The 24,203-nt window shown below is 48.2% G+C and overlaps 1 protein-coding gene across 2 annotated transcripts; it reads left to right on the top strand.

Annotated features, from left to right (window-relative positions):
* The first annotated feature begins 200 nt into the window (after window positions 1-200).
* On the top strand, window positions 201-22,207 carry ptpro (protein tyrosine phosphatase receptor type O). Of its 2 annotated transcripts, XM_086201578.1 has the most exons (27): window positions 201-541; window positions 4,197-4,458; window positions 4,606-4,761; window positions 4,952-5,104; window positions 5,203-5,697; window positions 5,786-5,947; window positions 6,075-6,271; window positions 6,369-6,489; window positions 6,567-6,760; window positions 7,134-7,245; window positions 7,406-7,569; window positions 7,671-7,791; window positions 8,139-8,263; window positions 8,470-8,608; window positions 9,085-9,205; window positions 9,371-9,439; window positions 10,604-10,687; window positions 13,914-13,949; window positions 14,160-14,241; window positions 14,996-15,086; window positions 15,210-15,286; window positions 17,339-17,473; window positions 17,729-17,851; window positions 18,023-18,177; window positions 18,372-18,507; window positions 18,717-18,842; window positions 18,988-22,207. In XM_086201578.1, the coding sequence occupies exons 1-26, from the start codon at window positions 476-478 to the stop codon at window positions 18,819-18,821; spliced, it is 3,681 nt and encodes a 1,226-aa protein (XP_086057704.1). In that variant the 5' UTR covers window positions 201-475; the 3' UTR covers window positions 18,822-18,842; window positions 18,988-22,207. The 2 variants fall into 2 exon arrangements, with proteins under 2 accessions (XP_086057704.1, XP_086057705.1); XM_086201579.1 differs by lacking the exon at window positions 10,604-10,687.
* The last annotated feature ends 1,996 nt before the right edge of the window (window positions 22,208-24,203 follow it).

Genomic DNA, 24,203 nt, shown 5'->3' on the forward strand with positions numbered 1-24,203 from the left:
CCAAATTCACTCGGAGAAACTGAGGATGGACTGAATCATGACAGAGAAATTCCATGTATGAAGGCGCTGATGGTGAGGAGGAGGAGGGGAGGAATATAAAGGAGATGTGGAGGGGGAGGAAGATGGAGGTGGGGGTCCTCCAGGGAGCAGGGCGGGGCGACGCCGCGCAGCTGCAGCAGCTTCATCTCGGCTGACCGACATCGACCTCCTGCTCGTCTCCAGGCCGCGGCATGGACGCCGGAGCCCGGCTGGCTAGCTCTGATCTCTGCTGCGGTCCGAGAGGAGGAGGATGATGATGATGATGATGATGATGATGATGGCGGCGATGAGGATGAGGAGGCTGAGCTGTTAGAACGCAGGCGGATCATCGCGGTCCGATGCAGCAGCGGATCGCCATTGTTTGGATGCGCAGCAGCCAGAGAGGAAAAGACTGACGTTACTGACGTTACCGGACCGACACGCACCGACACGCACCATGCTCTCCCCGCTCTCCCCGCTCTCCCCGCTCCTGCTCGCGGTCCATCTGCTCTGCTCCGCCCAGGTAGGAGACGCGAGGAAAATATCAAGAGATTGTCTGAAGCAGCAGAATGTCTTTGTGTGTGTGTGTGTGTGTGTGTGTGTGTGTGTGTGTGTGTGTGTGTGTGTGTGTGTGTGCGTATGAGAGAGAGAGATATGGTGATGCGGGAGATGGACGCCTGTTTGCGGCAGCCAGCAGCTCGTTTAGTCCGCAGAAAGTGGGTCAGTCAGTCGGCAGCAGCCTCCGTGATTCTTGCAAGACTGTCAGCATCTCACACACACACACACACACACACACACACACACACACACACACACACACACACTTATGTCTGAAGATGAGCTCCATATTTCAAAGTTGCATTTTTTTCTACTGTCTGAACTCTTGAATTAAACAACTAAGAATGATTCTGTCTTACATCCGCAAATTATACATTTTTAGACTTTGTGTTGCGATATACTCGACATAACAATATAATGTATGTAAATTTAATAAACTAAACAATTACTGATTTATGTTCATTGTCGCAATTGAAGTCTCTCATCAGCTGTCATCCCCAGAGACAGACCAGGAGATGGAGATGCTTCTCTAGAGGGTTAGTTAGCTTAGCACAATGACTGGTAGTGGGTGGGAAGTGTTAGCGTAGCTCCGTCTCTGCCTGCATTAATATCAGGAGGGTTGTGTGTAACCTTGGTGATGAACACCAGTTTAACATGAGGAGACGTTGTAGTGGTAGAATCAGACACGTAGCCGGAACTACTTTCCTGACTGGGAGCAGTGATTTGACGCAGCACCTCCAAAGCTCCACTGGAACTTGGGTCAACAGAACCAAAGGTTTGTTGAGGACTAGAAGAGCGACTGCTGCTACTGATGATGATGAGGAGGAGGGTTCCTGCTGGACACACCAGCATCCTGGACCTGAGCTAGCTGATGCTAACACTTCCCACCCACTACCAGCCATTGGGCTAAGCTAACTAGCCTGGACCTGAGCTAGCTGATGCTAACACTTCCCACCCACCACCAGTCATTGGGCTAAGATAACTAGCCTGGACCTGAGCTAGCTGATGCTAACACTTCCACCCACTACCAGCCATATGGCTAAGCTAACTAGCCTGGACCTGAGCTAGCTGATGCTAACACCTCCCACCCACTACCAGCTATTGGGCCAAGCTAACTAGCCTGGACCTGAGCTAGCTGATGCTAACACCTCCCACCCACTACCAGTTATTGGGCTAAGCTAACTAGCCTGGGTCTCAGAACCTGAGAGGAGGGGCTCAGTCTTCTTCTTCTCTCTCTCTCTCTCTCTCTCTCTCTCTCTCTCTCTCTCTCTCTCTCTCTCTCTCTCTCTCTCTGGGGATGATGACAATAAGAGACTTTGCTAAAAAGTTGGCGTGTTCCTTCCATGATTGATCGTAAAGCTGAAGTCTGGTTGTGGGGGCTTGAGGTCCCTGCTGGAGCTCAAGCCCCCACAACCAGACCTCAGCTGAGTGAAACTGAAGTTGGGAAGGAATCATGAGCGTCCAGATGTTTCAGTCTCTATCTGATGAACCTCTTTCTTGACATCATATGTTGTTTACATAAGAGCCAGTTGCTGATGTCATCCAGCTCCTTGGCAGGCTGCTCCATTTTGTAGGGGAAGATTTTCAATCCCAACCGTTTTTCCGACTCTTTTTAAAGGGACATGGTGTAAAAATGTAGGCTACAGAACCGATCATAACAACACACGGATCCATTAGTTGGTCACTGACACTAATGAGAACCGATGATGTCATGGTCGTCGTGCTACCAAAGCTGACTTGATCGAAGCAAGTGGCTCCTCAGGCTCTGGTTCTCCATGTGCAGATCCAGATGGAACCAAAGATGTTCAAACACACGAAAAAAAGTTCTTATAAACCTGAAACAAAGACTTTGGAACTTGTGTTGTTTTGGTGAAGCGTTCATAGCCAACATGAGGAGAACTTTCATTGTGATTGGCTTGATAAAAGACAGGCCTGCCTCCTCAATAAATGGGTTCCACAGGGTTCCGCAGTCCTTGGATGTACGTGTCATGGACAACAGTTGCATCATACAACAATGACCCTTGGTCACAGAAGAGAAGGTTAGAACAGGTTGAGTAGATATTGGAGTGAAAAAGCACTGGATGTTTTTGGCACGCTGGAAATGTTGGTTCTTCCAGAACAGGAGTAAAAACTATTTCAAGTCTGGGCCTAGAAAAGAGCCTTGAGGAACCGCGTCGGTGATGTCTGAGTATCTAGAGGAGACATTTCCTGTTGAGACAGAGAAAGTTTTGTCACTGAGATGAGACAAGATACAGAGAACCAGAACAAAGAGTACTAGTAGATTGAAAAGAACCACTGGAACTGTGTTCTGTTCTTTGCAACAACACGCTCAGGTCGTGTCCACCTCCAGGATCCCGTCTGACATCGGTGGCTCTACTGCTGTCGGTGTGTTTCACTCTCGTGATGAAAGCACTGAACAGTCAAACTCATTCCCGAAAACTCCGGAAAAAATTGCCATTTTCTAAAGTGAGAAACATTTTGAAAACATGAATGTGTTGAATAAATCCTGCCAGTGTCCAGCTCTAAGGGTCCAGGCTAGCAGGCTAACATTAGCATTCAGTGCTGGCCGCCGGAGGTTCTCCATGATAATCTCAGAATCACACAGACGTAAGGAGCATCTCCTCCTCCCACCCCAAATGTGTGTCTCCTTTCATCTCTGTTACCATGGCAACAACCCAGCGGCCATGAATGGATCATGAAGGTTTTTTTCACGTCCTCTGTGGCCCCGAGCTTCACCTGGCAGGAGGATGAGTTTCTCTTCCACTCGGGTTTGGGATTATTTGAGAAATAGATTGAAATGTTTGATTGTCCATTTGAGAAGATTCACACTGACTTTTTACTTTCAGTCTGGCTGTGATGCTAACATGCTAATGCTAACAAAGGAAATGAGAAATGAGAGAAAACTGAGTTGTGGATGATGCAACGCCACTAAACACAATCTTAAAATGGCACGTTTGATGTCATCTATTTATGGTTTGTTTTGGGTTTTTTTAGCATTTTAAATGTTCCATAAAATGGTCCTGAAACCTTACGGGTCAGACATCTGAGTCTGCGGAAGCCGCTGACAGATTCATGTTGTCGTTGAAGTGAACAACGGCCTGCCAGGTAACATGCAGGTGCAATTTCCCCACAACAGCAAACTAGCCCCCTGCTGCCCCGACAACACACGAACACACACCACAAGTAAAAGATAACCACACCGCTAGCGTCCCTCTGGCGTCTTTCACGTGTCCCTAAGATGGCGGTCAGATTAGCAGCTCGGACACAAACTCATTTCCTGCTTCAAGGGAACTAATTTCTGTCTCGCAGCAGCCGAGTGTGAGGCAGTCCGGACAGACGCTGCTCAGCGAGAGGACGAGTGTCCTGCTGTCAGATTTAATGAATAACAGCTGATGCTATCAAACAAACACCGATAACTGTGAGAGAACAGCTGATCTCAGACCAGCCTGGATGCTGGGGAACACGCCAACGTGCACTGATAATGACTTCCAGCAAAGACCCAGATCCCATCAGCTGGTGGTCAGACCTGCAGGGGGTCAAGCTGCATGTGGCTTGTCTTTCGCAGACGGTCAGAACTGGACTTCTGGACCCAGGTTTGTGATGAAGACTTTGTGTTTCAGGTGGTTCCAGCGTTCCAGGTCTCTCTGAACCATGAGGGCTTGATCCTGGCAACGCTCGAGCGCTCGGACCTCCAGGAGAACGTCTCAGCCTACGCAGCTCAGATCTCTGGAGAACCTCGGCCCAGTGTGGTCCAGTTCATCAATGCTAGCGAGCCTCTGATGTTCAACACCTCGTTTCATGGTCTCTGCTACAACGTCGGTCTGCTGCTCAGACAGGGACAGTCCTGGTCCAGACCTGTCAAGACCCTGTCTGTCCTCACAAGTAAGAACCCACCATGAGACCCCAGAGAAGCTTGAAGTTCTATGAAACTTTGATTCCTTCAAGTTCAGGGTTGATTTTTTTAAAAGTTACTGGACCAGCAGCATCTCAGATGGCGGAGCGGTGACCTGAGCTGCCTTCTGTCCTCAGAGCCGCTTCCTGTCCGCAGCGTTCAGATATCCGACTATAAGGAGTCTCCAGAGACCGGCGTGGTGTTCACCATCGAGCCTCCGGAGGGTAACGTGTTCAGCCGAGTCAACATCAGCTACGATGAAGGACCAGAGCGACGCTGGATGCTCTATAAAGGTCTGTTGCAGTCACTTATTTCATGTACTCTGTGTTGTAGACGCTGTATTTAATGACTGGAGTGTCCAAGCAGACGCGTCAGTTCGTATGAACGTTTCTTCTCCTTCTTGACTCTCAGTGGGCGGGGCTTCACATCCTGTCAGGCTCCATCAAGTTTTTCTCGGAAACTTTCACGTGTTGTTCTTTGTAGATTTCTACAAGGGGAAGACGGTGTTCAAGCACTGGTTATCAGGGACATGTTACCGCAACATCACCTTCCAGCTGATCTCTGAAGCCACCATCTATCAGACCGCCATGATGACACGTAGTGACATCACACACACTCCTCTGCATCACAGGACAGGTACGACACCGTGACATCACCCACACAGGGGATGTAGGAAGCAGCTGCGATACGTGTCGTTGGTGTCACGTTGACATGTTTCTCCTCCTCTTCCTCAGTGCCATATCCTCCTCTCAACATCTCCCATAAGATCATCGACCTGAGCCAGCAGGTGGCGCCGCGCAAGGTCATCAGCGGTGCCAGTCTTGCCGAGGTCCAGGAGAGCAACCGAGCCTTCACCCGCCGGGCCCGGGACATCCCACTGATGGAGGAGCAGGAGGGAAAGGAGGAGCCCTCAGAGGGGGCGCCAGGCATCGCCACTCAGGTTCCCTTCAACCTGACCGGCGCCACCCTGAACTCCAGCAGGACCGTGGACACTCAGAACTACTGGCTGGACGCCACCGAGTCTCCTGCTGCCGACAAGGAGGAAGAGTTTGTGAACGCAGAGTTTCCTGAGTACGAGGACTCCAACGACCCGGGGTCCACCATGGGTGTCCCCCTGGAGACGTCCGTCCTGCCCACCAAACTCCCCCCGGTGCTGCTGGAGCTACGCTGGCTTCCGCCCAGACCGCCGACTAGCTACGACAGCTTCAACGTCTACATCCACAGAGACGGTAGGCGGGTGGGGGTCACCAGGTCTGTGAGGGTTGGTTGTGAGCGTGTGAGTCTCAACACTCATCGAGCACCTCCTCTCTCCTCCAGGTAACTCCTCCCAAGCAGCGACTGTAGATGCAAACACTCATGAGTTCTTCACCGAGTTAACCGAGCCGGGGACGTATCGAGTCCGGGTCACCACGCTCAGCTCGTCGGGAGACTGTGAGCCCAGGGAGAGTTCTGCTGACACGGGCTTCACCTTCTACCTCAGTGCGTCCACCCTGTCCTGACTCGCTGTCGTTGGCTGGAAACTCCAGGATTCGATTTCTAGATATTTCAGAGAAATTAAAAAAGATTTTGCGCGCATGAAGTAACAGCATACTTGAATGTGTTCCAGGTCCCGGTGGCGAGCTGCTAGAGGAGCTGCGTCAGCGTCCGCAGGCCGTCAGCGTCAGGCTGTTGGACTCTGGTACCGCTGCTGTGTCCTGGGCGCCTTCCTCAGAGAGCCACAATGGCAGCCTGGTGTCGGTGGTGTCCACCACCTGCCTGAAGCCCAGTCTCAGCCAGAGGATGGAGAGCACCTTCTGCAGCGAGGTGACGCACCAACCAAACCATCACGGGACCCTTTCTTCTCCCTGAGCCACAGGTTTGTTTTCTCTCATTCTCTCAGCTGACTGATTCTGTTTGACAGGAAAACTCAACAAGTGACATCATCACCAACCTGACGCCCGGCGCCCAGTACAGGGTGGTGGTCTACCATACCAACGGGCCCCTCATCAGTCCGCCTTCAGAGCCTGTCATCATCGACATAGGTGAGTACATCCTACATCTTCATTTCCAGGAGCTGTGTCTCTACCTTGTGTGATTAATGAAAGGCGCTGTCCATCAGAGCCCACTGGCGTCCGTGAGTTGGCGGTTTTCCCCCTGAGCCCCACAGCCGTCATCCTGAGCTGGCAGCGGCCGTATCACGTCGCCTTCCGCAAGTACGTCCTGCAGACGTTCTTCTTCAACCCCGTCACCCTGACCTCAGAGTGGACCACCTACTACGAGATCGCCGCCACTGCCTCTGTCATCGCATCCGTGGTAACGTGCTCAGTCCTGCTTATGACGTCCGTCTGACTGTGGCTGATCAGATCGCAAGCTTGTTACTTCCATGTGGTCATCAAGTGTGAATCAAACTTTCCAAGCTTCCGAGCAGCCACGCGACGTTGGAGGCTGCTGCTACAGAGCTGAGGGCTTGCAGGTGTTTGCTGTACAGTTTGAAGGGTGCAGAGTTTCTTTCCCTTCAGCAACATAAAAATAAATCTGGGACGTTTTCTTTAGTTTCAGGGTCCTCCAGATGTCACACTCCCAGAGCATTATGGGAAATGTAGTTCCAACAGTGAGCGCAGGACATCTAAGGATGGTGTGACATAGAATCAACTCGCTCAGGCTTCTCTCCTCTTCTTCCTCTCAGAGGGTGACCGATCTGCTGCCGGCTTGGTACTATAATTTTCGTGTTTCCATGGTGACATGGGGTGACCCACCACTCAGCTGCTGCGACGGCTCGACCGTCAGCTTCGTGACAGGTAACCTGGCGACTGGCGCCAGATGCACCGGTGATGAAAGCATCGTTAGTTGATGTCCTCAGGCCTCCTGATGTGTATGAACGGTTAAAAAGACCGTAGCGAGTGTGAGGCTTCATCAGGAACAAAACGTCATTCATAAATGTGAGTTCCTGTTCCGTAGCTCCAGAGGCTCCTCACATCTCCTCGGTGGATTATTCTCACGGCGTTTTGTACGTTCGCTGGACGTACGGCGAACTCTTCATCGACCTGTCACACTCAAGGATGCTACACTGGCAGGTGGTGGCGGTGGGCAAGAAGAGTCCTGAGAGGAGCTACTCCGTGGACGTGAGCCATTCAGTCATTCATTCTCCCGAGTCAATACATGACACGTCAGTTTAACATTTCTGTGTTTGTGTGTTTTTTTTTGTTTATTTGTTTTACGTCAGGTGACTCGTAACGTGATGCGGGCTAGCCTCCCGCTGCCTCCAGGAGACATCTACAACCTAACAGTGACGGCATGCACTGAGCGCAGCCGGAACACGTCCACTCCCAACATCATCAAACTGGGTTAGCAAGCGCGCACGCACACACACACACACACACACACACACACACACACACACACACACACACACACACACACACACACACACAGGTAGGACTGTCATCTAAATGACTTTGAGTCAATATTCTGAGTGACAGATGGTGTTTTACCGGCTACTGTGATCACGAGACTTCGCAGCCAATCAGGGACGAGAATAGAAACATGCTCCGCCTACCTAGTTCTTGTAATTTATGATGAGATTCAAATGTCAAACATGAAGACAAAGACAGAGACAGGAAGGACACAACAAGTCCAGCTGTCTTTAGACTCACGGGAGCTGAGATGCTTGTGTTGTTGTTGTCTGGTGCAGAACCGGCTCCGCCCAGGTTGCTGTACGCCGTCAACGCCACGCCCTCGTCAGTGACTCTGCTGTGGAGTGAGGAGGGGGTGGTGGACCACTACCAGGTCCTCTGCAAAACCAGCAAAGATCTGAAGGTAAAGGTAATCACTGGCAGAGCTGATCTGGCTCAGATTTGGAGATCTGGTCTGGAGGGGTCAGGGCATCTGGTCTAGATCAGATCTCCAGTTCTAGTCGGGGTCAAATTCGGTTGGTTCAGGAAGAGGAAAACGTAATTGTTTATCGACATTTGGAATCACAAGCAGCAACATGGCAGCTGGCCAGTAACTCTTCTCTCCCTCAGGCTAGGGAGCCTCAGACGGCCAGCGCTCCTGTGGTGACCGTTTCAGGTTTGATGCCCTCGTCCACCTACAACTGCACCGTCACCAGCTTCAGTTACAGCACCGCTAGCAAGCCGGCGCACATCGCCATCAGAACTGTGGGTGGGTGGCGCTCTAATCATCCTGAAACTGTTGCTGGTTGTCATGGCTACACATCCACTGGAGTCATTAATTAAAGCTGAATGCCCTCAAAACAATCTCTGTTACAGACCAAATAATGGCAACACTTGTGAAATGATCACATGGTCTGTAGTGTAGCCGCATTAGCACACAAGGCTATGCTAATGATGCTAATGGCTGCTAAAGCGTTCAGCTAGGCTGGGCTCTGCATCAAGTGCTGAAGAGCACATTTTTGGATGCTAACATGCTAAGTTAATGCACTTATGCTGAAATTCATCCTCACTTCCTGTTGGGGGCGGGTTGTAAAGTTCCACATTCATTCTGTGTTGGTCTGAGGAGGATTGTTCCCTGCAACCTGGGAACATGTTAAAGCGTGTTCCTCAGTCCAGCGTTGGGTGGAACCCTAACATCAGGCAGGTAGACGTGTCAAATGACAACAGCAACGTTTGTGTGTGCAGCCAAGGAGATGAACCCGAGCATCGCCGCCATCTCAGCCCTCGCAGTCCTCAGCATCCTCTTGATCAGCTTGCTGCTTCTGTTCTTGCTGGTTCTACGTAAGAAACATCTGCAGATGACCAGGTACCAGGACAACACCTGGAGAGAAAAAGAGGGAGTGCAACTAGAACTGTGCTGTTTTTCCTTCAGAAATGAGCCCCTGTCATCGTGCTTGTGCTTCTTGTCTCATCATTGCATCTGGATGGCGGCGCCATGACTCAGTGGTGGGTGTGTCTGATTGTGTTTCAGAGAATGTGGCGCAGAGACGTTCGTCAATTTTGCCTCATTTGAGAGAGACGGGAAGCTTCCGTACAACTGGTAGGACCTCGCTCTCTTTGATTCTCATCTTCACAACCAAATGTTCCACGTTTGATAGCGAGACGTGGAGACGACCGACCCGCTCATTAATCTCATCCTCAGTTTGGAGGTCTAAGCCAGCTGCTCCAACACCCAATCAGAGGCAGATTAGTGGCCCGGCTGCGGTGGATTGAGGAGGTAGATTAGGGATTTGATCATGTAGCTCTTTGCTCGCTAACAGATTTGAGCTCATGGGTGGCGGCGAGGATGATGATAATGATGATGAAGCTTTGTTTGGACCAGCTGAAATGGGGTGTTTGGTGGTTTCCCTTAATCTCAGATTAAAGGGAAAACAAGTGTTGTTTTTGGTGTCCGTCAAGTTTAATTCTGCCAAACAAGAAAAGATGATTAATATAAGAGCTGAAAGACGGTCAGTGAAGGCAGCAGTTTGGCTTCATCGGCATCGTCACGCTTCCTCGTGTGACGCTGGTTTGATTGGCTCTTTGAAAACGTGAGGTCATGACCAGAGGTGATGTCGCCACGGATACAGATAAATATCGACATTGTCAAGTGTAAAGAATGATCTCATCAGGACTAACTTGGATACCTGATAGAAGAGAGGACGCTTCTGTCACTGCTCACATGACGACCTCCGGGACCTCATGTTGCTAGGTTACAGCTGAGTCTCTCAGGCCCGTCAAACCCAGGAAGGGGCGGGACTCATGATGCTGTCAACAACGGTGAGGGGAAACTATTAAAAAACAACTATTAAAATCAAATGATGGAAAAGTTATTCAGTGTTTGTGTGTATCCATGGCGACTCACTGAAATCATCAGGTCTATAAAATGGGCGTCACATGATCTGATGTCACCGCTAAATGACAGAGTGAGATTATACATGATTGTGTGCGTGCGTGCGTGCGTGTGTGTGTGTGTGTGTGTTTTGGGGGTTGGCGGGGAGGGCGCCGTGATGTCACAGACTCAGGCTAGATGTGGTTCCAGTAGACAGAGCAGCTATTGATGTGTGAGACAACGGGACTCTGTGTGCGCGGCTGCATGAAGCATTAACTGTGTGTTCAGCACTAATGTGCCTCTTTACTAATGGAGCAGCGTCTCTATCGCCCCCTGGTGTCTGTTTCCTTCTGCTTTGTGTTTTTATTTTTGTTTTTTATTTGAACCCTTCAGGCGAAGAAGCCTCTTTGCCTTCCTTACCCTACTGCCATCCTGCCTTTGGACTGACTATCTTTTGGCTTTTTATATTAATCCTTGGTAAGTAAGCATCTGCAGGTGAGGGGCATGAGTCCACAGAGCCACAGTATTGATCACTGTATCGATCAGGTCTGAGTTTAAGGAAAAGTCTGGTGGAGTTTTAATTTCCTGTCAGCAAATACCAGGAAAAGACCAAACCAACAATATGGGGTCCCTCAGGGCAGGATTCTGGGTCCTCTCCATGTGCATATCCTGATTTTTTTCACCACATTGAGGTAATTAATCACTTTCATTGGAATATTAGCAATTTAAACCTTTCGGATACCAATCAATCAATTGATCAAGCTTTATGTAAATAGTTCTCTTTACATACGATAAACATATGATGATGAAATATGAAAAACATATTTACAGCCAAATTCAAACTGAACGATCAAAGAAGAGAAAATAGAACATGAACGGATAAAACAACACAAATATGGTTAAAATAAACAGGTATGAATAGATAAATAGGCATAAAATGCACAAATGAAATTATTGGTTAAATCATCAAAGAATCAATTATTGAATTTTTTTTAAATTATTGTAATAATACATTAAGAAATGATGTAACAAGATAGAATAATAACAACAAAAGTCAAGAGAATGAGTGTAAATAATACATTGATAATGTTACAAAACACATGGAAGTCAGACTGAATAGGTGGTTTTTAATTCAAGTTAAAAACATTTTCAGGTCTTCTAGAAGTTTGTTCCAGCATCTCGGACTGTACTTACTGAGACGTCTTCGCCAGATATTTTGTTCCTGAAAGAAAAGGACCAGAGGATCTGGGGATTCTAAACCAGCAGCATCTCTGAGAGGTAGTTTGGCGCCATGGCAACCTGGACATCTGTGTCGGCTGCACGAATCCCAAACAGAGATCGTCGTCTTTGTCGTCCTCTGCTTATCCGGTTGGTCCGGGTCGCAGGGGCAGCAGCCTCAGCTAGGAAGCCCAGGCCAGCCGAGAGATATCCCTCCAGCGTGTCCTGGGTCGGCCTCGGGGCCTCCTCCTGGTTGGACATGCCTGGAACACCTCCTGAGGGAGGTGTCCTCTCCAGATGCCTGAACCACCTCCACTGACTCCTCTACCTGGAGGAGCAGCAGCTCTACTCTGAGTCCCTCCTGAAGGACGGAGCTTCTCACCCTGTCTCTAAGGGAGAGCCCATCTGAAACAATAAAGTTTAAGAGATTTGCATCAGATGATCTCAGCTGGTTCAATCCATTGTTCCACAGGGCTTCATGTCAAGAAGCATGTAGTTCTGAATTGTTTGTTCCTGTGTGCTTAAATTCAAATTGAACTACAAATGCAAATAACGTTTTATCTTCCTTCATGTGGATCAGAGGTTTTCTGTCTCGGAAGAAAAGGAACAGGAAAACATTTAAACCACACAAAACGGACTTACATGATTACTGCATTTGTCATGTAAATATAAATGTGTGTCGATGAAGGAACATTTTCCTGATCTTTGGGACTCAGCTGAGAGCGATTTTTCTCCATCACATTATTGTTGGTTTGAGTACAACACAAACGAGTAACAGCACCAGACTTTTCCTGAAACTTAAATTGAATTTAATCAGGGAGTCAGCAGATGAAGTTTGTCTTGCAATACTGTGTCTCTGATGTGTGTCTACTAACATGGGGGTGGGGTGTAGCATGATGCTAACTGCTAATGCTAACTGTTCATGCTAACTGTAGCTTTGCTCTGCCTGCTGCATGCTGCATCACTTTGCAAGTTTGATTCTGCTGGATGTCAAACACTGAAAAGCATGAACCCGCCACAAATCTACGATGATGAGGAACCGCTCAGCTGTTTGAGCTGGAGAACATCTGGGGATCTGTGGTGGAGAGAACCTGAAACTTTAAAGAACCAGACAATAGAAGCATGAAAACAAGAATGGTTCCTGAGCATGAAATCTGTGTGTCCTGGGGCCCGACCGATGGAGGGCTAAATGTCGGCTTTTATGCCAAACCTGAACATTTATTCTCCATTTGTGTGGTTTCAAAGATTAACTGTGTATAATGATTTGAAAATTAAATTGAGGAGTACATTTAGAGCCCAAGCATGAATGAAACTGATCATGAAATCCTCTTTTCATGTTCAAAACTGCGAACAATACTCAAATAGAACATTAAACATAAATAATTTTCTATAATTTCCAACTTATTAAAGAATTTGTCACCTTGAAGAAGTTCCTTTCTGCTCAGTCTCCTGCAGGTTTGATAGGAACAGTAATTGATACGTCCTTTCAAGCTGTGTTGTGTCAAGCTGTTACTTCCAAAATGTGATATATTAGATACTGCCAGGTACTGTAATTTGCAAGTAATAAGTTACTTTACTGTAAAACTGTCTGTGCAGGGTAATAAATTAAAGTATTACAAGACTTTTGTGTAACTTTCACCAAAAGAGCTGCTGAAGTCTAACTAGGCATAAAAATGGGAGACAGTAGGACTCTTTCACAGTGACTGTTCAACCTGAACACTCCATAATGAATCTCCTGTGTGTATACATTTACATGTGTTCTCTTCGTATAAATACATATTGTGGTGCCATTTCAGGGATCAATGAAGTAACAGAGTATCCAAATTCGTAACCAAACTCCATTACCCAGGAATCCTTATGCTCTAGGCTGTTTCCTATAACAGCTCTGATTGGTCAGGAGCGTCAGGTGACACAGGAAGGCTGGTCAAGAATGAACAGAGTGTTAATGGAGCCGTTTTCAGTGCAATGAAAGGACTCAAACCCAGGAAGGGGTTGAGTGTGATGATGGACTCCTCACAGGCTGGACTGTGAACTGCAGCGCTCAGCTGCCTGCAGCCTCTGACTCTCACTACATCACTTATTACATCTCAAACTAGAACCATAACTAGTAGCACAGGGTTAATTTGAGGAGGAGACACGTTACTGGACACAGTAGCTCTAGTAGTAGGAATAGCAACACATTCTACCACTCACTTACTGAATGAAAGGGATATATTAACACTTTGCGTTTGAGAAGAGAGACGTGAAGCCATTGTATTTCACACAAATGGAGATTTGAATTTGTACATGTTATCCTGGCAAATCCTCAATTCCTATTTTCAATGACTTTGAGTCTGATGAATGAAAACAAGATGATGAGACAAAAAGAAAACATGAACTCTTTGGGTCTGAATGTGAATCATGAATGAAGTCCCACATCGATCGAGTCCTGGTTCTGTTGACTGGACCCGGATCATCAAGTACTTAACATATCTTTATTTTCTAGGAGCAAGACAGCTTTAAAGAAACGGAAGCTAACAAGGTAACACAACTACCCATCACTAGACCGTTCAGTGTGTGTGTTTGTGTGTTTGCTCCTCGCTCAAGTCCTCAGTCACTCACCAGAAGGGTTTCTCTCTAAATCTGCCTCATTGATGTGAGATGGAGTTATGGTCTTCATCAGCAATCCGTCATGTGTTGAAAGTTCCCACATGGAACCAATAATGTAAGTGTTTTTGCTTTATCCTTGCAGCCCTGTGCAGCTGGATGACTTTGAAGCCTACTTCAAAGAAATGAGCAAAGACTCCGCCTACAAGTTCTCCCTGCAGTTTGAGGTGAAACAAGTCACAAGTAAAATCACCTAAAGGCTAACGTGACCAAGGCTAATGTGATGTAGGCTAGCGTGACCAAGGCTAACGTGACCAAGGCTAACGTGATCTAGGCGAACGTGACCAAGGCTAATGTGATGCAGGCTAGCGTGACCAAGGCTAACGTGATCTAGGCTAACGTGACCCTAACATGACCCTAACATGACCAAGGCTAACGTGATCTAGGCTAACTTGACCAAGGCTAACATAACTAAGCCTAACGTGACCAAGGCTATCGTGATCTAGGCTAACATGACCAAGGCTAACGTGACCAAGCCGAATGTGACCAAGGCTAACATGATCTCAGCTAACATGACCAAGGCTAATGTGATCTAGGCTAACGTGACCAAGGCTAACATATCTAAGCCTAACGTGACCAAAGCTATCGTGACCAAGGCTAACGTGACCAAGCCGAATGTGACCAAGGCTAACATGATCTCAGCTAACATGACCAAGGCTAATGTGATCTAGGCTAACGTGACCAAGGCTAACGTGACCAAGGCTAATGTGACGACGGTAGGAGAAACGCACCCTCACTTCCCTCGTCTGAGAGTTGCTCTTATTGACTTCATTGTCCTCTGTCATCTCAAACAGCAGCAACAGGGAACCAGCGCCATTGTCTGATATTCACACAGCTGTCATGGAGGAAAACAAAGTCATTGTGTTGTTTTTCTGAATCATTTGCTTTTACATCTCACATTAGCTCTGTATATATTTCCAGGAGTTGAAGAGTGTTGGACTGGATCTTTCCCATGATGCAGCTGACCTGCCAGTGAACCGGCCAAAGAACCGCTACACCAACATCCTCCCCTGTGAGTTAAACCAGAGCTTCCCACACCTTAAGAGAAACAAAACTGAACAAACAAATAAAAAGAAAATCAATCGTATTGAAACAAGATACAAACAGATGAATAATGTTTTCAAACTTCCCGCAGACGACTTCAGTCGCGTGAAGCTGATCTCAATGCACAACGACGAAGGTTCCGACTACATCAACGCCAACTACATCCCTGTGAGTAGCTATGCGTGTTCAGCTTTGATTAACCAGGATGTCTCACCTGAGCCATTAAGACGTGGACATCAAGAATTGTACAAATTGAAACTCCATTGACATGCTAACAACTCTTGAACTTAAACGTTTTACACCCACATTTCTCACTCCACCAAATCCATCTCGTCGTCTTTGAGTCCTCCTCTTATCCAGTTGGTTGTGGGGGCAGCAGCCTCACCAAGGAAGCCCAGATTGTCCTCTCCCCAGCCACTTCCACCAGCTCTGCAGGGGGAATCCTGAGGCGTTCCCAGGTCAGCTGAGAGATATAATCCCTCCAGTGTGACCTGGGTCGGCCCCGAGGCCTCCTCCCGGTCAGACCTGCCTGGAACACCTTCTGAGGGAGGCATCCAGGAGGAATCCTCACCAGATGCCCGAACCACCTCAGCTGCCACCTTCCTTCCTGAGGCAACAGACGTTTTGCCAGAGCCGTTTCTGAGCTGACCGATAGTCGTTCTCCATGGCCTCACCGAACTCCTCCCACGCCCGAGTTTTTGCCTTGGTGACCACCATGGCTGTACACTGCTTGGCCTGCCGGTACCGGTCAGCTGCCTCTGGAGACCCACAGACCAGCCATGCCCTGTAGGCCTTCTTCTTCAGCCTAACGGCTCCTCTCACCTCCATGAGTGGATTTGGGGATTACTGCCATGACCGGCCGGAACAGCATTACAGCCGCAGCTCACATCAGCCGCCTCGACAATGGCAGAGTGGAACATGGTCCATTCGGACTCAATGTCCCCCACTGCTCCCCGGGATGCGGTCAAAGCTCTGCTGGAGGTGGGAGTTGAAATCATCCTGACAGGTTCTTCCACCAGGTGTTCCCAGCAAACCCTGACTGTTCGTTTGGGCCTGCCAGGTCTGTGCGGCATCTTCCCCTGTCCCCTGATTAAGTCACCACCAGATGGTGATCAGTTGACAGCTCAGCTCCTCTCTTCACCCGAGTGTCCAGAACAAACGGTCGCAGGTCAGATGATACGACTGTAAAATCGATCATAGACCTACGACCTAGGATGTCCTGGTGCCACATGCACCAATGGACATCCTCATGTTCAAACATGGTGTCAGTTATGGACAAACTGCCACTGGCACAGAAGTCCAATAACTGCACACCACTCAGGTTCAGGTCGGGCCTCCCGTCCCTCCCAATCATGCCCCTCCAGGTCACGCTGTCATTGCCCACGTGAGTGTTGAAGTCCCCCAGAAGGACAATGGAGTCCCCAGTCGGGGCGCCATCCAGCACCCTTCCCAGGGACTCCAGAAAGGGTGGGTATTCTGAACTGCTGTTCGGAGCATAAACACTGACAGCAGTCAGGACCCATTCCCCGACCCGAAGAAGCAGGGAAGCAACCCTTTCATCCACAGAGGTAAACGCCAATGTACAGGCAGAGAGTCTGGGGGCGATCAAAAAGCTCACCCCAGCCCTCTGCCTCTCACGCGGAGCAACTCCAGCAAAGGAGAGAGTCCAACCCCTCTCAAGGACTGGGTTCTGGACCCGCAGCTATGTGTTGAGGTGAGGCCAACTCTATCTAGCCGGTAACACCCAACCTCTTCCACCAGCTCCGGCTCCTTCCCCACCAGAGAGGTAACATTCCATGTCCCAAAAGCCAGCTTCCATGTCTGGGGATCAGACAGCCAAGGCCCCCGCCCTGGTCTGCTGCGCAAACCACACTGCACTGGACCCATTCGGTTCCTCCTGCTTGTAGTGGGTCCGCGGGGGGACGAATCCATGTAACCATTTCGGGCTGGGCCCAGCCGGACCCCATGGGCTAAGGCCTGACCACCAGGTTCCTCGATGTTGCTTCCATGAAGGGTCTTTTGAACTGTTCTTCGTCTGGCCCTTCTCCTAGGACCAGTCTGCCTTGGGTGACCCAATCAGGGGCGAAATGCCCCTATCAGCATAGCTCCTAGGGTCATTAGGGCACACAAACTCCTTCACCACGATAAGGTGACAGTTCATGGTTCTTAGATGGGATTCTGGTTTGTTTATTCACGTCTGGATTTCTGTCTCTTGTTCAGGGCTACAAGCGTCCTAAAGAGTACATTGCCACGCAAGGTCCACTGCCCGAAACCCGCAACGACTTCTGGAAGATGGTCCTGCAGCAGAAATGTCCCATCATCGTCATGCTAACGCAGTGCAACGAGCGCCGCAGGGTATGTTTGACTTGTGTCTCAGATGGGTGACCTCTTTATGTTATTATGTGATAAAATGAAGATGAGAACAGGTTTTCAGGTGCAACCACCACACCAAAGCTTTTCCTTCTTCACCACCTGTTCCAGTCAGGATCATGTTGTTGCTGGTTGCTCTGCTGCCCTCTGGTGGTCACTCATGAACCCCAGACAGCACTGAGCCATGTGACATCATCAGTCACAACCTGTCAAAGGTTCCTCTCTCATGTCTGTGTTCAGGTCAAGTGTGATCACTACTGGCCATTCACCGATGAGCCAGTGATGTACGGAGAGATCAGCGTGGAGATGCTCTCAGAGACGGAGTCACCTGAGTGGACCACCAGGAAGTTCAGACTGGGATACGTGAGTCTCCTCGTACCTTCCAGCTGTGCAGTATGATATCCGATGTTGCATCATTGTGTTGCACATCCTGAGTTATGAGGCGAGCTGCAGTTTCACTGTTGGCCACGAGAGGCTGATCCAGACATCAGCTCTACATTGCTGGCTCAGACTCGTCTTTGTCGCCCCCTGCAGGCAGATGAGACGCAGGACATCCTCCACCTCAATTACACGTCCTGGCCAGATCACGGAGTTCCCACGGTCAACGCCATTGAGAGCATCCTACAGTTTGTCCACATTGTCCGTCAGCAGGCCAACAGGACCAAAGACCCCATCATAGTCCACTGCAGGTGAGGGGTTTCCCACCAACATTAGCAGGGAGCTCAGCCATGTTGACACCACGTCAGCATACGACCAGCTTCTGACAGAGAGACTGACAGACGTCTGAAGGAGGAAGCTGAAGGAGGATAATGTACCGTATGATGTCATCCCCTGTGTGTGTGTGTGTGTGTGTGTGTGTGTGTGTGTGTGTGTTTGTTTTCAGTGCTGGTGTGGGCAGGACGGGGACCTTCATCGCTCTGGACCGGCTGATGCAGCACATTCGAGAACACGAGTTCGCTGACATCCTGGGTATGGTGTCCGAGATGCGCTCGCACCGTCTGTCCATGGTCCAGACTGAGGTGAGGCCGACGCCCACAATGCCACATCAGAGGACTGGGAAGCTGCTCTTTCAAAGAGCCAATAATTAGCATGACACTAGCAGAAGGTCACATGACAACCCAGTACATTTTTATAACCTTCCAGATGCTTCAACCCAGCAGTGAGTCACTAAGACTTGGGGGTCCATCCGTACCTGGCGGTCTCACCCAGCGTGTTCTCTCCCCTGCAGGAACAGTACGTGTTCATCCATCAGTGTGTTCTGCTGTTGTGGCAGAAGAAGAAGCAACAGTCCATCACCTCTGACGTCATCTACGAAAACACCAGCAAGACATAATGGCGGCAGACTCATCCAGACGTGAGTCCCAGTTACCTGACCCGTGTTTACTGGCTTCACTTGTGCAACACCAGTTCACGTCAACTGTTGATTGGTCTTTAAAGATGGGGAGAACGGTGCTGAACCTGCAGCCGTGTTTCTCTGCTCCCTTCTGTTTGTCTCTCAGGCTGGAACCACGCCTCCCTCCTGTGCTTCAGGCTTCATTCTGTGCTGACGATCCGCCTCCTCATCAGCATCCAAACCAAATCCAAATACAGAAATGTCCTCTTTAGTTGGTCGGCGGCATCGTGGGGGGCAGAGTGTTGACCAACATGCTCAACAACAGTCTTGCCCTCTGAACCTTTAGCAGCTCCGTCCACTGAGCCGATGAGTCCGGCTGCTGACTCAGCATTTTTCATTAAGTTTCTGTTCTTCAAATCTCAGGAGAAGCTACAAACCAGCAAGCACACTGGCCACGCCCTCTCCAGATCATCTCGTTAGTCACCTCCCGCCGGTGAACAAGCGAGTGCTCAGTCGAGGTTACACACTGCCGCCCAACATGTGTCACGTCCTCCCGCCAGACTTTGTCTGAGGACGAAGGTTGGACCCCCGCACACTCAGCCCACCCCTGGTGGGTCAGATGATGAGACAGCTACCAGCACCAAGATGGCGTCGTCAGTAACGTGTTTCAGTCTCAACGCCTGAATGGTTGCTGCATCCGAGGCACAAAAACTACAGGACACAAAACAGTGGACGCGTCTCCATAGAAACATGGTGGCTGGCAACATGCCAGTCTAGTGAAGGACCACGACTGAGGTTTGATGACATCATGACCTGCTGGAGAGTTCATGTCAAATCATCTGGGGCCCCAAACACACCTCAAGAGGGTTTATGTTTCATTGATTTAAATGTGACAGTCTGAGACATCAGCTCACCTGGAACCATGAAGCTGCTCACCTTTATCTCATCAACACTCCATGACCCTTCAGCCACGAGGCTCCTCACCCAGCCTCATGCATGATGCTTACGATGTCTGACTTGCTCTGCAAATCTGCCTCCACCAACACCCTGGTGGACGCTAGTAGTAGTAGTAGTAGTAGTAGTAGTAGTAGTAGTAGTAGTAGAGTACTGACAGTCAGAGGTGCAAACATCTCCCCAATGATGACATCAAAATAACAAATGAAACCTGGAAAAATATCACAGGAAGGTCGTTTGTAGGAGCTCTCAGTACACCAACTCCTGTCTCCTCTGCTACTACTACTACTACTACTACTACTACTACTATGACGACTACGACTACTAGTATTAATAATAATAATAATTTTCACAAACATGTTACAAAGTCCTTTGTGTAAAATTAAAACAAGGTAATGATGGAGAAGATAATAATCCACAGAAAGTTCAGCCTGTGTGAACCAGTGAGTTAGCTTCACTGATCTCACCTGGGGTCAGAGGTCATCCCAGGTCAGCTGTAGGTAATAATCCATCAGCAGTGAGTTTCACTGTATTTCTAGTTCTCATTTTAGTTCATTGCGGAGACTCTTGGGAGGATAAGCTGAGTGCTAATCAGGAGCATAGTGGAAAGTTAGCCGATGCTGGTCAGACTACAGGAAGTGACATGCGTGTTTCTGCTGGTGACGCTGCTCCCCCAGGCTTCATTTGCACAGTATGAGCCCCCCCCCAATGAGCCTTTTCACTTCCAAGTGGCCTGGTTGTCTCTGATTACTGCAGCACTCAGTGCGGTACTCAGTGCTCGACTGTTTCTGACTGAAAGGCATCTTGGGAACCAGATGATTTCTCACATGGTTGGTGATCCGGAAGATTCTCATGTCTCCGTGCTGAAACGCTCCTTTCGTTGGTTACAATTGGAAACATGACAAAGGCCTTGATTCTTTTTTCTTTATTTCTATTTTCTGCAGATGAGACTGTATGTCTGGACTTAGAGAGTTTGATAGAACACGAGAGCTTTTGGTAAAGAACCTCTTTTATTTGATTTCGCTGCGCTCCTCATGAAGGAAGCACCAGTGGTTCCTTGGGGCCCCCTGGTGGCTGTCGCATGGTGGTTCATCAAAGCGTTGTCACTACTTTCTCGACATGTACCACATCAACTTTAAACTTGAAGTGCAAAAGGGAAGTTTTCCACATCGTCCTTGGTGGCGAGCGAATGTCCCCTGATCAGACTCGAGTGGTCGACCTCCTTCAAACCTTCACACTCTCGTCAGGGTGACTCCAAAACACGAGCGCGGCGCAAGCTTCCGCTCAGAGTTCAAAGGGTCATTTGTGGCTAGTTAGCACATCATGTGTCAGACTTCAGACCAGCAGGTGGCAGCGTGTGACCACCGAGGGCACAAGGAAACACGAACCTCCGTAGCACAAGCTGGCGGTGCAGCTCCTGATTTACTCATCGACTGATTCATGTCACTAGCTGAGTCAGCTGGTCTGGTCCAACACGACCCTGCAGCTGGGGAGTGGTCCCAGTCTCCTCCCACCAGTGAATGACACAGTGCTGCCTCCTGAGGATCAAAGTGGTATTACAAGACAAGACTGCCCACTCTTATGCGACCAGGATAAAATATGAAAGGTTCCAGAATTAACACTCAGATTTCTCTGTATTCACGTTTAAATGAACTGCGTTTACCTCCAACGATGTCAGCAGGACGTTTGCTCCTCTTCACATTCGCTGAATAATTTTTACTTTGCTGAGCAGCTTTCTTAGATCGGAAATACTCGGAAATGTTAAATCTGCTCTTTAAAGCTTTGTGAATCAGCTGTGATTTCAAAAGTTCTGTTGTGAAACATTTGGAGCCGTCTTGATTCAGACAAAAGCAGACTGACGCCGCCTGTGTTGTTGACGTGACACCCGTCAATCATGTCAAGTCCATCTCTCAACGTTGAAGACACGTGGGCGTTGACGTGGATTCCTCGTCATCATGGCCACTCACACTAAAATCAGCGGAGCGTTGGACACAAACGTTCTACTTTTAAAACCGTGTGGAGAACTCTGCAGATGAGTTTGAATGTGACAGCAGAACCCTGGTTCCGTGTGGAGGAACCGAAGCTGAAGGTCTTTGATCCAGATGTTCTGTACATACTGCTCTACAACTACTACTGTCATTGCAAAGTGATTCTTGTGAAAATGACTCTGTTGCTTTTTAAGATGTTGTTATTAGTGTGAATCATTGTTAGCTGAGCCAGGAGAGCTTCGGTCGTCACGACGACCAGCTGTATGTTTGGAACCCGCCCCCTCGGCTGCGTTCAACTTCCTTCTCTTGCTTTGTATTTGTACATTGTTGGTGCCATTCTTGTGCATTGTGTTACTAAAACTGTGAGGGATGAACTCAAACATGGATCACTGTGTGTGTGTGTGTGTGTGTGTGTGTGTGTGTGTGGGAAAGAAAATAAAATGTTGCCATAACATTTGGTTCAATCCACTTTCTGAAGTTGAAGTTTTGATAAACTGCATAGAAAAAAAGTTTTTCTATGCAGTTTAAATCAGATTAACTGGTCAGTTTAATGAATGTTTTGGCCTCTTAAATGAGCCAAAAAACAACAACTTAAGCCTGGTTTATGCTTCTGCACACCGTCGACGCGACGCCGTCACTGAGCAGTTACAGTTCTGCATCGACGGAACGCGTTGCTCTGCAATGCACCACCAAGCCGCTAGGGGTGTGTGTCTTTGTATTGTTTACGGGGGGCTCTTGTGGGATTCCTTGGTTTTCTTCCGGTCACACATAACAATTCACACGCAAAGAGGAGTTGTAGAGGTGGTCGTACTCCTATGGTCGTCCTTGCGCACCTCCTCGATAATCCTTTCTTCGGCTTGGTCCATTTTTTCTTGGAGCTTTCACCACAGAAACTTTGAAAATGGCGGTGTTGTTGTTGTGCGGCGACCATAGGGCTGCGACCGAACCGGAAATTACGTTCTGAGCGGACCAATCACAGTCCTCGACGTTCACGTCACCAGCCACCTGGAAGCAAACGCCTGTCGCGTTGGCGCGACGCGTAGTCAGGATGTTTTTGGAGGCGCGCGTCAGGCTACGGCGTAGGGTCCGCGTTGGGGTCTCTCCGCCGTCGACGCGATGCAGAAGCATAAATCAGGCTTTACAACTGCAGCGGTTGTACAATTAATAATAATTCATTAGTTTGATGCTGACTCACAAGACATTCACCTTTTTGACATTAAGAAATTATTCTGCCTTTGTTCCCGTTCTTGAGAATAAAATCCGCTGTCAGGAAGGTTAGCTAGCTGAGGTTAGCGAAGCTTGTTCTCTTCGGATAAGTTCGGTCTTTGCAGAGGTGAATTTGTGACATGATAGAAAACCAGAATGAGTGACCAGCAAAATCAGCCGAGCGGCTGAGGTTTCGGCCCATGAACTCACGGATGACAAACTTGAACCGCTCCTCTCGGATCCAGGGGGCGCTAAATTACCCGGATGTTGTCCGCAAACAGCCAAGAATCAAACGAAGAAGACGGAAGTCCAATAAAGGGTATCTCAGTAGCGAACAACGAAATTATCATCAGCCAACTGGCTGATGATACGACCTTCTTTCTAAAAGATAGCTCTTAGATAGCCTTAGCTATTGATTTAATCAATACTTTCTCTCTTGCATCTGGCCTTCGCTTGAACTTAAAAAAATGTGAATTGCTTGCTCTTAAACCCTGTAATGTCCATTCTATATGCAGTGTACCTATAAAAGACTCTATTACTTACTTAGGAATTGTCATTACTAAGGATAGGAGAGCCAGATGCATTTTAAACTATAATTCAATTATTGACAAAACCCAGAAAAAACTGAATCTGTGGCTGCAGAGAGATTTGTCACTGAGGGGCAGAATCTTATGAACCAAAGCCGAGGGAAGATCCCGCCTCATACGCAGCTTTATGTCTTGATGTCAATAAAAAGGTCTCAGGAGAGATTGACAAAATGTTATTTAACTTTGTATGGAAAAACCAAACTCATTACATAAAAAAATCAGTAATAATGAACTCATATGAAAAAGGTGGCCTTAATTTCTTAGACTTTCACACTTTGAATAATACGTTCAAAATAAATTGGCTAAAACAATTCTTCAAGAAACCTTCCTCTATCTGGAACTTCATGCCTAACTTTATTTTTTCTAAAATAGGAGGCCTTAATTTCCTTTTATTGTGTAACTGTAACATTGAAAAAATCCCTTTAAAACTATCCTACTTTCATAGACGGATGCTTCTTTCCTGTCACTAATTTACAAACATAATTTTTCCCGCATAGATACTATATATGGAATAATAAAGACATCTTATATAGAAACAAATCCCTATTTTACTCACATTGGTTTTCTCACAATATACTTATGGTACATCAGTTTTTTCATTCACATGTTTCATTACTTAGTTATCAAGAATTTACCCAAAAATATAA

Source organism: Aulostomus chinensis, chromosome 4 (genome assembly GCF_037954235.1).
Source record: "Aulostomus chinensis isolate RoL2024-O1b breed Wild chromosome 4, RoL_Achi_v1.0, whole genome shotgun sequence".
Classification (NCBI taxonomy): domain Eukaryota; kingdom Metazoa; phylum Chordata; class Actinopteri; order Syngnathiformes; family Aulostomidae; genus Aulostomus; species Aulostomus chinensis.